Source organism: Lithobates pipiens, unplaced genomic scaffold (assembly GCF_037356315.1).
Source record: "Lithobates pipiens isolate NorthernLeopardFrog02 unplaced genomic scaffold, aLitPip1_a1.2 Scaffold_22, whole genome shotgun sequence".
In the NCBI taxonomy this organism is placed as follows: Eukaryota; Metazoa; Chordata; class Amphibia; order Anura; family Ranidae; genus Lithobates; species Lithobates pipiens.
The window spans coordinates 278,734,921-278,750,459 of NW_027507784.1; the positions used below are offsets into that span (position 1 = coordinate 278,734,921).

General features: G+C 38.1%; 1 protein-coding gene across 3 annotated transcripts in view; it reads left to right on the forward strand.

Moving 5' to 3' along the window:
- Positions 1–6,447, forward strand: part of UNKL (unk like zinc finger) — a 180,745-nt gene extending 174,298 nt beyond the window's left edge. For all 3 annotated transcript variants that reach the window (XM_077449087.1, XM_077449088.1, XM_077449089.1), the window contains one exon: positions 457–6,447. In XM_077449087.1, the coding sequence (XP_077305213.1) occupies positions 457–612 (156 nt within the window). In that variant the 3' untranslated portion in view covers positions 613–6,447. The remainder of the gene's footprint in view (positions 1–456) is intronic.
- Positions 6,448–15,539: the final 9,092 nt, after the last annotated feature.

Below are 15,539 nucleotides of genomic sequence, written 5' to 3' on the forward strand. Positions count from 1 at the left end.
GGAGATGAGAGCTTGAAGGCAGGAGGTCTTGCGAGAAGCGAAAAAGATGGTTCGGGTGATATTTGGAGACCGCATTGGTGACGTAGCTCAGGGCAGAGTTGTGGATGGCTTTGTATGTCGTACACATATTCAGTGTAATTTGCTGGGGAAATTGGAAGCGAGTGAAGAGTTTGGAATAGAGGGGTGGCAAACACTGAGCGGTTAGTAAGGTAGATGAGTCTGGCAGCACGATTCTTGGGCAGTTAGTGGTTAGAGGGGCGGGGGACAAACTATTATTTTAGAAAAATAAAATAGAATACAAACCCTTTTATTTAAATTTATCAAACATTAAAATATGAATATCAATCATAAAGATGAATCTGAGATAAATATACTATTCATTTTAAAACACTGCTATCTTTTTATGTTTATAATATATATTTATTTTTGTGTGTGTGTGTGTGTGTGTGTTCACAGTTGATATTCCAACTACATTCCAAGAAATGTGTGGTTTGCCATGAAAATGACAGAAGTATAGTCCTGCAGTCCTGCCAGCATTACATATTATGTGAACAGTGTGCATCCAGCAAACCGGAATGTCCTTACTGCAAGACCAAAAGACTAAAATGGTGACAAGCCTTTCAATTAATTGCTTTACCAACCCACTGCGAAATCAACTGTATCACGTAATCTGACAAAGTACTGCACCCAGTGTTTTAGTATTTGCTATATAAATAAGAAGATAGGTAAACCTGTATCTTTTATCAGTGATAGACTGATCTCTACCCTCAAAGAGCACCATGGATGATTAGACAACGTTCTTACTTTTAGCTTGTTCTGGATTTACCAAATCAATCTAAGTCTCCTTGTTGCTTCTTAACATGCATTTTGACTTCTTTCAACCTTGATCAGCTTTGCTAGCCGCATGCGTCATGGATCCCCAGCAGGCCTCAGTGTGCCTAGGATCAATCAAGGTGTTTGGTCCAAAAGTATTAATGTGAGAGAATGAAGAATATGTCTGCATGCCCTTATTCAGTTGGGTTCTAAAGGAAATCATACAAGACTTTACTTTATAGAGCATCTTCACAGGCAGCTGACCAGACATATCTGTAAAGGTGTTTTGCCCACAAAGACTGTAGTTGAGGTGAATCTAGGAACAATGGCCTTCTGAAAACCTGGATAATTGCCTGAAATGGTCCATGATTAATTGAGCTATCTGATATTATTCCTGGGCAAACCTTAGGAGCTTGGCTCACTTTTTCATAAATGTGGTAGATTTGTGCAGTAAGCTTGGTCATACTGAAGAGTACAACAAACCGGCATATCACTTTAAACACAAACTATTCCTGAATTATTGCCGTTTATATAAAAGATAATAAAATTTTCAATGTAGGATAAAAGGTCAGTTTTAGGTTGATATCAGCAGGAATAATTGACCACTTGCTCATTAAATCTCAGAGTCCTCTGCACTGAAAATTCCAGCTCCACCCATCACCCATGTCCAGTAGAGGTCATGTCCTCCCTTCCTATGCTTTGTTCATTTTACTTTCCAGAAAATAGGGAAGGTGGATTAAATCTCCAGATTCTTAAGGTAAATTTGCCCATGGGGTGGGTTGGGGGCAGAGCCAGGCTCTGTACAGGAGATTCACTGGAGTCTTCAGGAGAAATAAGAAGCTCTTGGATGATCCAACTTAGAGTCATCCAACCATGACAAAAATACCAGTTTGGATGGAATGAGCCCTAAAGGGGAACGATCCAATCTAGAAAAAGTCAATTTTCTGAGTTCTGCAAGAGACAAAGAATATTCCACAGTGAAGTAGGGATACATTTTCAACTTGAGGTTCTCAGAATTAGTGCGTGTATGTGTGTCTATATATATATATATATATATATATATTTTATATTTTGGTGCTTCACGTGACAGCAATGTTCTTCATAAAACTTGTGAGCTTGGAATCAGTCTAGCACTATTTTTTACTAGGTTATTTTGAAGAAGTTTAATTCTTGTTAAAGCACTTTGTTAACCAGGGATACTGTTTAGAGGTTATTATAAACTGCTTTAAGCTGCTTTGTAGATTTTTTTTTTTTTAATATGCGATAATATTGAGCTTTTTGTGTGTACTGTGATCTGAAGAAATATTTCTTGTCAGTTTTATTACTGTTAAATAATTAGTGTAGTAAATTTATTGTTAGGTTTCATATGCTGAATTTAGTACTTTATTCAATGAACTATACTGAGTAGTGGACAATATAGTTTAGGATTTTTACAGTTTTCAGGTTAAGTGCGAACTGTTAGTATTTATAATTATAACCAGCAAATGGATGGATGTGAGAAGGCACATATTTACAGTACATTTGAAACATTTAAAAAATCATTTTCTTGAAGGAACCATTTTTAATTTTATTTTTAACCTTTTTTTTTTTAACTACAAAAAAAAAATGAAAAAAAAACTTTTTTTCACATTTATGGCAATGTGTTATGATGATTTTCTGTATTTTAGTAGCTTTTTCATAACAATCTTGTTTGTATGGATCCTAACCTCATGATATCATGCATTTATAAGCTTTTTTGGAGATGTGAAACGAGGTCACATGGCCACTTTGATCAAGTGCCTATACCTTACAGCAGCTAAAGTTCTTTAATTTCATGTTTAGCAGATGTTCTTCCCCCACCGCACCCCACTACTTTTTTTTCTGGACATGCTTGAATAATTAGAGATGATAAAATTATGGGGACTTTATTAATATTATTAAAAGTGAACAAATATTCCTAAGCTGAAAAAGGGTGCTCTTCTTGATTATGGAGTTCCATTTACTTTCTTTTTTAAAAGAAACAAATATCTTTTGATATTGGTTACAGCTTCTGCTTATAAAGCATGCCTTTTGCAAAAAATGTTAACCCCTTTTGATATACAGCTTTCTCCTTTAAAGCACAACCCAACCCAAACCAAACTTTTCTATTCTGTTATTAGAGTCAAGAATGGTAGAACTTCTATTGTACTTGTATTGTCTGTGGCTCCATGAGGGAAATTTTCTGCCCTGGTTACTAAAGGAAGTGAAGGGAATTTGCCCCAACCAGGACACAGACAGTACCCTAGACATTGGGGCCTAGTTGCTGATTTTAACTGCTGTCTCTGTCTTATTTTGGGAAATCTCTCACCTCTTATCCAGTGAAATTAAAAAAGTAAGGAAACCCTCATCTTGAGTTGGATTTGAACTCCAATAGTTTTGCTTTAAAATATGCATTGGCTTATTTAATAAGGCAATGAAAATGGAGACTCTGTGGCATGACACCCTAGGGAATAAAATGGCAGTTGTTTCAACTTTTTATGTTGCACGGTATTTGCGCAATAACTGCCGCTACGATCATTCTTACGGTACACAGAATCGGCAGCTCTAAAAGATGATACCTAAATGATGCCTGTAGCTGCAGGCATCATTCAGATTTTCCCACTGAAAGTTAGACGTCATATGAAGTCCTTGGGCTGGAAGTGGTTAAAGAGGAGAATCTGTCACTATAAACATGTCATAATTCCCTATGTGATCGCAATAAAAAAAAAAAAAAAAAAACTAAATTAAAGGTAGACCCAAGCAAGGGGTTGTATAAGTTTGATTGTTGTTTAAAAAAAATTTTTTTTGCACAGAGTGGCCCTGATCCTTGTCTTCTGGGGTCCCTTGGCAGCTGTCTCGGCTCCTCCCCGCAAGAGCTAACACCCCTCTGGGAAGTGCTATCCCAAGGGGGTTAGCTTGCAGGCGCACTCCCGTGTGATACAGTCGGCGGCCAACTGTATCACTCAGCCTGACTCCCGGCATGCTGCATTATCGATTTTATTGACAGCAGCGGCTGCACTGCTATTAATCATCCAATGAGGAGCCCACAGGAGCTGGGAGAAAGCAACATGGGATCGTGCCCGCAGAGATTCGGGGCTCAAGTAAGTAAAATGGGGGCTGTGGGGGGGGGGGGGAGTGCAAGGTGTTTTTTTCACCCTAATGCATCCTATGCATTAAGGTGAAAAAACAAAAAGCTTTACAACCCCTTTAAAGGACCCAAACAATTGGAGTCTTAGCCACATGTACAAAGATACACAAATTTTGGGTGCCTACGTACAAAAACGCTGATTGCATTTCACATGTTACATACTGCCGCCAACGCTGAAATGGGAGCAATAATTTTAGAGCCATTACTGATGATTAACTGGGAACTCATGACCTATAACCGCTTTTAAAGCATTGTCTATTGAAAATTTGGGGTACTGAAGATTGTCTAAGCTTCATGGGTACACATAGTTTTAGGGCTTGACATCTTGGGTATCTATTTACATCGCACAATCTCTTCTTTTGTATTTTACCAAAAAACTGGGTAATATATTGCATGCGAACTAAAATCAACTTTTTACTGAGAATTGGCGCTTGATAATTCGAGTGATCTAAAAAATTTAAACTACCACCATTTTATTCTCCATGGTCTTGGCTTTTAGAAAATATATACTGCTTGGGGATTTTAACTAATCCTTTGAGTCTACAAAAAAAAAAATCCTGCAAAAACTGCTCTGGCAGCAATATATCATAATACAGTATATATGGCCTAATAAGGGTTCTACTAGAGATTTGAGAATAAATTAAGCTTGCAGAAACCCAAATGGCATACAAAATATGGGTTCTTGGGAACCATATCTTGTACATACTGGTCCCTTCTGGTAACTGGCAGGGCTGAGTAATGGAACAGCCAATTGGAAATGTTACCTTTCATTTATTATAGCAGCCTGTAGAACAGGGAAAGAAAGTGTTTGATTACTCTGGGCTGTAATTTTCATATTGCCATTTGCCTTATTAAATAAGCCCTGAAGTGTGTCGTGAACTTTTTTGGTGCCATTGTTGGCACTCCCAATACTCATATCTCGAGTAACAATCCTGGGATCTCCGTTGTAAGTGGTGTTACCATATATAAAAAGCACTCTGTATTTGTTTGGTTAACATAAGGTATTGTTTATCAGATGTAAATGTGCATCAAACACGCAGAACTTATAAATAAAAAGACCCCCCCCCCCCCCCCCTCCATCCTAGTTAAAAGTCATTGATAGAAATATTTTAAAATATTGAATAATTAGAAGCAGTGTTGTTGGCCTGCTCAATTTTATAAATCAGATTGTCCAAGGACTATATAGAATAGAGCCTGGTTTGCATTCTCATGAAAATCAAGTCTAAAGAAGTTACCATTTGACCACAGATGACTAAAGTTGGTGATAACAGAGACCCAGTTGTTTACAGTTGTTTCAATGTACCCCACCATTTACACTTAAGATAAAATCTGTGTCTAATCTAAATTTGTTGATATCCCTAGAAATGATTATTGTTCATCTTTTCCAAGTACCTGACACATAATTCTTGTAACTGACAATCCAGTGATGGGGAATACAGATAATGTAATGATTAGGCCATATGCAAACAAGTTTTTTTTTTTCTTGCAGGTGGTGTCTATCATGTTGTGTAATGCTACTTCTAGCTATAAAATATGCAGCTGCTCATTCATTGCAATATATGTACTCTGTCCCTACAGACTAAGAATTATGGAACAGGTACTGAGGATTCAATGTGTGTGTGGAAGAGGTGAGGGAGGAGCGGTTATGTATAGTGTGGGTGCTTCGGGTTTGTGCAGATGCCTATGTCTAAAATTTTTTGAATGGCTGACATTTTTCATACGTCGTACATGTTAACAACATATATCAGTTTCCGTTGTTTAAAACACAAAATGCACCAGTCATACAGGGGAGCACATGTATGTAAATTTTTTTAAAACTTTATAATGGATGGTTAGGCCAATGCACTTCAGGATTCTATAGAATACTGTATTTTAACACTGTATCTAGTTACACTTTATCGAATGAGCTGTTTTCTATGTGAACAAAAGCCGCGTGATTTTATTTTTTTCCGTGTTTTAATACAGCGTGACACATGTCCAGATGTAGATGACCAACTACTGTGTTGCATAATGTATGTATTTCTGCGATTACATTTCAGAGAAGTTCATTCATAGGATCAGCTAAGATGTGGCTCGATGAACATAGCCTTTATTTCTTCAGGACTAATTACTAAAAACATTCTATGCTGAAAGGGGTGTTCTGAAACGGTGGAGGAAATTATGGATAGCAGTATTGCCCACAGCAGCCAATCATATTATGTCATTTTTAAGAGCACCTAGACAAAGTGGGGAACCTTTTGTAAACATTTCACAATATTTTTGTTTTGCTTTTTTGAAGATTTTAAGCAGCTCAATTTTTTTTCCCATGGCAAAACAGTCACAGCCTTTATTGGCTATCAAGGGGAGAGGGTATCTAAATAAATATTTCATGTTTTTGTTATCTATGTATGGGCCAATTAAAAAACATAAAATAAATAAATCAATGTTTCTACTGGCTGATCAATGTCCAAACATCGGTGGTGGACCCTTCTTTTTTTTTTTTTTTTTTTTTTTTTGCATGTAGAGTTCTTTATTACCTAAGGAACCAACTAAGCCTATGCTTCTGATTAGTAATCCACAGCATTCTGCTTGCCCAAAGTTTTCTTGGGTTCTGGATAGAGTGAGGGTTAAAACCTATGTAATATATTATGTTGCCTTGTCCCTGCTTGGGTAGAATTATAGCGGAACTAAACCCCATTTAACGGTTTCCCAAAAAGAAAGCTCAAACTAAAAATGTTCATTTAAAATTAAATCATTAATCAAACCTACTAATATTGTTGCTTGTGGTGTTTTTATTTACATTCTGCTTACTTTTGCATGGGCAGTATATGCTACATTCAAGGCAGATCTCTGGTGATAACTGTCAGTTACCAGTGTGCTTATGTCAACTCGAAAGTGAATGTCCAAGCCCTCAATGGCTGTTAGCATAGCCAAGCATGTGCTGCATCGTGCCAACTACAGATGTAAATAAAGGTTAAGATGGCACCATCCCTAGCCGAAAGGCCAAGATATAACAGTCTTTGGCAAATGAGGAGGGTTTAGTTCCACTTTAATCTCTCACTTTTTGTTCTATTTCACCGGTCCAATTGAGACCAGCTGTATATTGCTGTACCTTTGTCCTGGTGGCAGATGGTAAGAGGAAGTGAGAGCAAATATCCCCAAATGGGACACAGCAGATGTTAAAAGCCTGACACATTCCACACCCTGCCCAGAAAGTTTTGCCAGAGTTGTACTTTTAAGTGTGTTGAGCTGAGTGGCTCAGCACAAACACACAGTTAGCCAAGTGGTAAGGATTTAATTGCAATCACTGTCCATAATTAAGCATTCAGTGCTGTTCTGTTCATATCTAACTTTTTGCTCATTATTTATATCTAAAATAAAGAGCCTAGTTGTCACCAAATACCATTTGAGCGATAACATGACCCATTATATTCTTGGTTCCTGTTCATTCACTACACATGAGAATCGAGTACAATAAAGTTTTATGAAAACGTTGACATTGTGCAGCGCGTGTCCTTTGCAATAGAGTCTAATGTGGAGCGTGGGCGAGCGCCATCCTGCCTGCTCCTGCCTTTCTGGACACCGGCATACTTGAAAGCTTAAGAATGCTAACTTTCTTTGTCTTGTAATGGGAACTCTGTAGTTGACCGTGAATGGACTGCAGTTTAACCAAAATAGTTACAGTGAAGATGAATAGTTTCTGCAATTCACATTTTCTCCATTTTTAAATTATGCCCCTGGAAGCCACAAACCAACTTTTCAAGTTAGAGTAAGAACATGAGACAATTTTGGGCCTTTAAAAGGTTGCATTGGAAACTGGTTGACCTGCAAAGTTTTCTGTGAAAACAAAAATGAAACCATTGAAAACTGAGAATTTTTATTCATAATTACCTTAGCCAAACTGAATCCCACATTTTGCTGTGATTATTAGTGGACTTCTACTGTTTTTTTAAATTTTTTTTGATATTTTATTTTTTTTGTAGTCTTTTGCCAAAGACTTTCGGACTTTAGCATCTTGGTAGGCTAGACAAAAGTGCAAAGTGACTTGGTATTTTTTATTTCTTTTCAGTAACCGTGACCAAATTAGAGAAGTATTGTATGAACAGCTTTTTTTTCTGATTCTTGATACTCACTGTTGGTTTTAGTCTATAGGCGATAAAAAAAATTGAGATGTGGAATGATTATGTAGCTATCTAGTATAAAAGGTAACCAATATGCCTAGCATTTATTTAAATTTTTAGCCTTTTAATTTAAATGAGAGTAGCTTAGGTTGGGAAGTGGCCATATGCATTGAATTTTATATTTTCTTATTTTTTCTGTTTTAGAAGTATTTTTTTGTGGTATAGTCAATATATTTAGAATTTTTTTATCTAGTATGTTATGCTTATTATGCACTTGGAGATCACTGGAGGTATGGTGCTTTTCTTTGGTCTTAACTTTTTTTGGACTTTTTAAGCTCTTTATTACTGATTTTAAAGTTGGAACAGTTTAATAAGTTAAAAAAGAAAAAAATAGACCTCATCCAAAGTTTCTGAACAAGGAGCAAACTGTGTTGCCTTTAGCAACCAGTTCATTTCCCACTTTCATTTTCCAATCCCTAGAAAGTTAAATTTCAATTTAAAATCTGGGCAATACAGATTAAATATATATTTTTCATTTTTTAAGAACCAGAAGGCAGGAATGTACCTTTTTAATATAATTCAGTATATACGTTTGTACCCCAGTTACTGTGTCAGGGGTGCATGGTTGGTATAAGGAACCACTCCTTTTGAGAGCAATCTGTAGATGTTTCGGAATTTTCTAGCTCATCAAAACAATCTTAAGTTTTTGGTCCATGCGGTGGACATTTCCCTGCTTATAGTTTCCTTTTTTGTCCAGTATTTCAATTTAAAGACATGGCACTTTTCTGTAGCCCAAGGGATGTGGTTATACACAGCCCTGGCTACACACACAATGTGGCAGTAAGGTCCAGTAGACAAAAGGAGACCTCTGTTTCATTGTATGTACAGTATGCAGTACTAACTTGATGACTGAGTTGAGAGAAGATTGTGACAGAATCTAGCAGTGTAGCCATGCGTTTCAGGACAGACATCTCACCATCCATCTATCTTGGCAAGACTTCAACCTGTCTTTTGGCCAGTTTAAAATGGATGTTGCAAAGCCTCATAGTGATGTAAATACAGTTTTGAATTTTAACATTTATACATATATTTGGGCTTTTACATACAGCACAATACATAGCAGTAACCTGAATTTCTAGCCTGTTCTGTCTTTAGGAAATACAACCTGTAAATTCAATTTACTTATTCAAAGACTATCTCCAGTATATATTTTTTGGCAATTTGTAGTTAGTTCATAAGCATTGCTATTAGGCTGGGTTCACACCCAATGCGAATTGGGTGCAGATTTCCCTGCATACAATTTGCATTACAGTATAGTGTGACCGGCTCTCAATGGAGCCGATTCACACATCTCCTGTAGCAGTCATGGAGCGCACAGCAAAAGGGTCCTATGTGTCTTTTGGCTTCCTTTTCATGTCTGAATTCAGGCAATTTCAGACCTGAAATGGTAAACGGGGACACATCGAACCCCCTGCTGTGCCCGCGGCTGCACATAGTGTGAACCCAGCCTTAAAGAGATTCAGTAACTAGTTGAATTAGTAAATTTGGGGTATATTTATAAAGCAGTGAATCAGACATTCACCAAACATTCAATACAAGTGGATCTTTTCTAGTGCATATGTTTTAAATGACAGCGATTGATTCACCAACAGTGAAAAGTTGATGAAGTAGCTGTTTTTTATTTTATAGAGACATTTATATGGCACCAATTTACGTAGTACGTAACATTTTGCACATTCATATCAGTTGGTACCCTCAAGAAGCTTACAATATATAATCCCTACCTCATATACACATGCTAGGACCAATTTAGTCAGTTGCCAATTGACCTACCAGCATTCTTTGAAGTGTGGGAGGAAATTGGAGTATCTGGAAGAAACCCATGCAAGCACAAGGAAAACATGCAAACTGGAATACAGATAGTGTCCTGACCAGGATTCAAACGGGGGATCCCAATGTTACAAGGCAGAAGTGGTAACTATTAGGTGGCCAGCCTGCTGTAGCTGAGTGGACTGATTTCAAACATAGTATTGTGCTAGCAGAGAAAGAGTAAGTGATCCATGGAGTGTACTCCCTTTTATTTATTTTTTTACTTATCTACTTATTTATTTTTTTGTAACTTTTTTTATGGGGTATAGATCGGTTTATCCCAAGAATGCTTAGACCCCTTTCACACTGAAGGCGCTTTTAATAGCTGTAAAGCACCTGAAAAGCGACTCTTAAGCCTCCCCAGTATGAAAGCCCGAGTGCTTTCACACGGGGGAGGTGCGCTTGCAGGACAGAAAAAAAGTCCTGCAAGCAGCATCTTTAGGGCAGCGCAGAAGCGGTATATACACTACTCCTAAATAGCCCCTGCCATTGAAATCAATGGGCAGCACTGCCGAATTGCCTGCAAGGCTCTTCGGCAGCTGCGCTTTGTGGGCAGTTTTAACTGCCTCTCCTCGGCCTCTAGCCTGGGTAAAATCGTCATGCTAGCGGTCGAAAAGCTCCACTATAATAACGGTAAAGCTCCACTAAAACTAGCGGCACTTTACCTTTAACGTGACCCACGCCCCAGTGTGAAAGGAGTCTTAAATTCACTTACCATTGACCTGCTATTTCTGCTACAAGTTTCTTCCCGGCATCATCAATTTTTTTCATAAAAAGTTCAACCACTTTTTTATGCTGAGAATGCTGCTGCCCCCACCTCCTCCCATCTCTGAAAACTCATCTCTTCAAGGAAGCCTATCCCTCTACCAAACAACTGAACTTTTACTTTCTCCATCAACTCATCCACACACAGTTAATGCACTGCTTTATAAATATGCCCCTTTGTGTCTTATGAACGGGTATTACAAAAATGCTCTAAAATGTTAATCATCTATGAATTGAAAGGCCTCATTCACATGGTTGCTGATGCTCCTAGTTTGTGAATGGGCCGAGTATTTATGCAGGTGTGCTGGGCAGCCCATTCAAGGCCCAAATTGACAAGGTAAACATTTAGGCCGCGTACACACGGGCGGACTGTTCGCCCAACTTTGTCCGCTGAACAGTGTTTGGGCGGACAGTCCGCTCGTGTGTGGGCTTTCAGCGGACAGTTTCAGCGGACAGTTGGACGGACAAGGTTTTTCGGAAATTCCGAAAAACTGTCCGCTGAAACCTTGTTTGAGCGAACAGTCCGCCCGTGTGTAGGCTTGTTCGTCAAACAAAGTTGCGCGCATGCTCAGAAAGGATTTTCACGCCGAAAGCTATAATGCAGTGTATAGGACGTCGTATTTTTCGTCCCGTCGTACGTGCCGTTCACGTCATCGCGCACGGTTTCAGCAAACTGTTCGTCCGTCGTGTGTGGCCATGTCCGTCCATGCTAAGTTTGAGCGGACTGTTTGCCGAAACTGTTGGACGGACAAAGTTGGGCGAACAGTCCGCGCGTGTGTACGCGGCCTTAGCCTTTACAACCACTTTAAATGGGCTGCCTGCATGCTGCACTTGGCCCAAGCCATATAAACACAGTCAGTTCAGACCAGAAGGCCTCATTCCCCATATGAGGTCTTATACTGTGCCTGTATATAGTTCAAAACTCCCTTTCGTCATTATACCCATAGTTTTTAAATTTCATAATTGAGGTACTATGGAATTTCACTTCATTTTATTAAGCTGGAAATTTATAAAGTAACATTAGACAGTTTTTTTTGTTGTTGCTTTTTTTATTTTTATGCGTGTACTTTTAAAGCACTCTCTGTGTATGTTGGAGTCCAATACTGACGCTTTACAATAAATCAAATGATTCATCTTGTTAATGTCCTTTATGGTGCAGTGTTAAGTAGATTGACTCACTGTGAGCATTGGCTGAATCTGATTACTGTTTAGGATAAATATGTTTGCGAAGTATACAAATCAACATGTAAAAATCCCATTCAGAGAATCATTAGATCTTTGTTTCCCTGGTGAAAATACCAGAAATACAACATTATTTTCCAACACCTGGGAAGCAACAAATTTGTATAAATAGCTTCTGTCTAACAGGCATCTGTTGATTTTAAATAAATCCAAATTGAACAATTCTACAACTTTCCGAAAACGTTCAATGAAAATGTAAAAGATAAAATGAAAGGGACACTAAAGTTTTTTTTTTTTTTTTTTTAAATAACAAACATATCATACTTGCCTCCACTGTGCAGTTCGTTTTGCACAGAGTGGCCCCGAACATCCTCTTCTGGGGTCCCACGGCAGCTGTCTCGGCTCCTCCCTGCAATAGATAACCCCCTCTGGGAAGCGCTTTCCTAAGGGGGTTACCTTGTGGGCATGCGCCCGTGTTATACACTCGGCATGCATAGTGTATGACTCGGCATCGCCCCCCCCCCCCCCCCCGGCGGCCGTGTCACTGGATTTGATTGACAGAAGCGCGAGCCAATGGCTGCACTGCTATCAATCTATCCAATGAGGAGCCGATCAACAATGGAGAGAATGACGCGGGATCATCGTAGGATGCATTGATGTGAAAAAACATGAAGCCTTACAACCCCTTTTAAATGTAAGCATTGAGCAATAGGTTCACCATGCAACTTTATATGTTTCATAGTCTTAATTAGACCCAAAGTCGTTTCAAGGTGCCACATCCCTATATAGTTGTATCAAATACGTAAATTATTGGCCAGAGATTTTTAATTGGAACTAAGAATACAAGCAACTGAAATAAAATTCCAAATATTTATTAATACCATTTATTAAGAGACAATAGTCTGCAACAAAATAAGACAACACAAAATATACATAGATTCAAAACCACCATACATTGCAGCACATCTTCAATGCTTAAAGTTTGTATATTTTCGTGCATTTTCTTTTAATATGTTACAGACTATTGTCTCTTTTAAGAAATTGTATTAATAATGTGAACTTTGATTCAGTTATTTGTATTTATATTTTTTACCCTCCAGAGTTCTACTAGTAGTCTAGACTTGGTACATCTGCACTGTGTAATGCTGGCCATGTGCATAGAAGTTTTGGAAGCACTGAATCTGACATCATTTACTTAAAAAAATAAATAAATAAAAAGTACATGGAATTGCACAGCCCACATCAATCTATCACCTTCAGTTTCAACCATTTCCCTAAATGTGGAAAGTGGGTAAAACCACGGCAATGCCAGTAGAAAGACTCTTTAAAACATTTTCTACCCCACCATTTGATTGCTGTGTTTAAAAGATGTAGATCATAGGTGCTCAACCTGTGGCCCCCCAGGTGTTACAGAACTACAAGTCCCATGAGGCATTCCAAGCCACTGACCGTTACAAGCATGACTCACAAAAACAGAGGCATGAAGGGGACTTGTAGCTGGAGGGCTGCAAGTTGAGCACCTATGCTGTAGATGGTTGAAACTGTGGCTGTCAAATGTCTGTGGATTGTTTAAATCGGAACTAAACTTGCAGTGTAAAAAAGAAAAAATGCTATCAGATATTTATGATTGAAGAAATGCTGTAGGTCTCTTCTGCCATAAAACCTCTCCAGCTACTTGCATATTTTATTTTTTATTCTTTTTTATAAATTGTATACTGACAGCAGTGCAATGCCAGGAGTAAATGCTTGGATGAATAGACTCCCATCAGTGGTAAATGCATCATCTTGGCCTGGTCAATCACTCCTGAACCCAGACCAAGAGAAGGTGGCAGCATGAGTGATATAGCAACGGAGAGGATCACAGGTGGCCGAGCACTGGAGGGTTACATGTTACAAGGTATGTATTTAGGTATGCCATAATATGCAAATATGCTGTCCATACTTGCAATTTATGGCTAAAGCCCGTGAGGTTGAAAAGTTCACTTCCACTTTAATTCCATGCAACTGTTAATCAAAATCTGAACTCTTCAAAACTGTCACATTTATGGCCAGTGTAAAGGCAGGCAAGTTAGAAATATCTGGCAAACTGACATTTTCTTGTAGAATTGAAAAGTAGCAAAGGTGAACTCACAGGTACTTTCACCTCTGCCAAACGAGGCAACTGCTTTACAGGTACTTTCACCTCTGCCAAACGAGGCAACTGCTTTAGGAAGAAAGCGCCTTATCAGTATGTTCTTTCCAAAAAGTGAATTTTTTTCCCCCACGCCACCAGTCAGTTTCATCATTTTAGGTTACATGATCCTAATTGGTGGTTAAGGAAAGTAACTTCAGTTCTCAGTAAGGACGCCATACATAAAGCTAACTTTTTTTTTTTTTGCACAAGTCAATTTCTCCATGGTTTGTAGCTACCACATTCATACTTGCCACTTTTTGTTACTTTGTAAATGTTTGAATAACTCTGTATCTTTTTATTAACACCCAGTATGGCAATGATGTGGCTGGCTGGAATGCTACAATTGATTTTTGTGCTAAATTTTAGTTTAGTTTACTGTGGCGTTTCCAGTTTTAAAGGGATGGTTTGTTATCTGCCATGAGTTTTTGTGCACATTTTTACCCCTTGAAAAGCAGCTATCATCTTTTCATCGAATGGATGAAAGGACTGTGCAAGAATTGACATTAATACTAATTACTTTATTGGCACTTACAGACATTATAGGGTTTTTCCAAGTTAAACATTCTTCTTCCATTGTGTTTTTGGCTCCTCTGTCAGCTGAGATTTCAAGTTCTGAAATAGTGGTCAGGAGAGTAGGTCTGTTAGGAAAAAAATAAATTACCTGTATTAAGATGCTGAGTATACCTGAGCTATTGAGTAGAAATCACTTTTGGTAGGTGTAAAAATTGGCACTCTGTGAGGTAAAACAACATGTCACTCTTAGTTTGTTCCTGTCTGATGCATTATCATGCAAATTACTGTACAATAATGCTCATTTTTTTTTTTTTCTAGACATTCGTTCAAATCAGTGTGTTTTTGTTGCAGTGCCTTTATCAAAATTTTCTGTAGGCTGTAGTTTGGGTGTGTTGAGTGCAATTTTCCAGTCAAACAAATAAATGTTAAAACCCAATCAATGCATATTAATGCATGCAATCTCTTGTGACTGAGCCAATACACTCGGTAATAGCCACAGCCAGTATTCAATTTTATTTTGCAGAATTTCTTAATTTACAAAATAAAAATCTGTTCAAGATTGAGAATTGGGCAGTTCAAGAAACCCGATCTGCTGTGTTATTTAAGGCTGCCTACACATCTGTGAGTTCAGTGACATGTGGTAAAAGTGCATGCTTTTTTTTTTTTTTTTCGTTGTCATGTTCTGGCAGGCTATTCTGAATCAATTGGACTGTCTGAACTTAAGAAACTGGCCAGGTAGAAATGAGGCCCAGTAGCCTTTGCAGTCATTTATCTCTTGAAATAGATGCAAGCCAGTCCAAGTCAGCAATCCTCTTCAAAGTAAACAAAAAGTTGTGTGTATTACAAGACTATTGAGACAGACAAGCACATAAAGCCTAATTCCATGTTTCAATAAACTTTACATCGTTCATTTGAAACAAGCTGTTCCAAATAAACAATTTCCTTCACTAACAGATGCACCTGTTATGAGCACTGTATA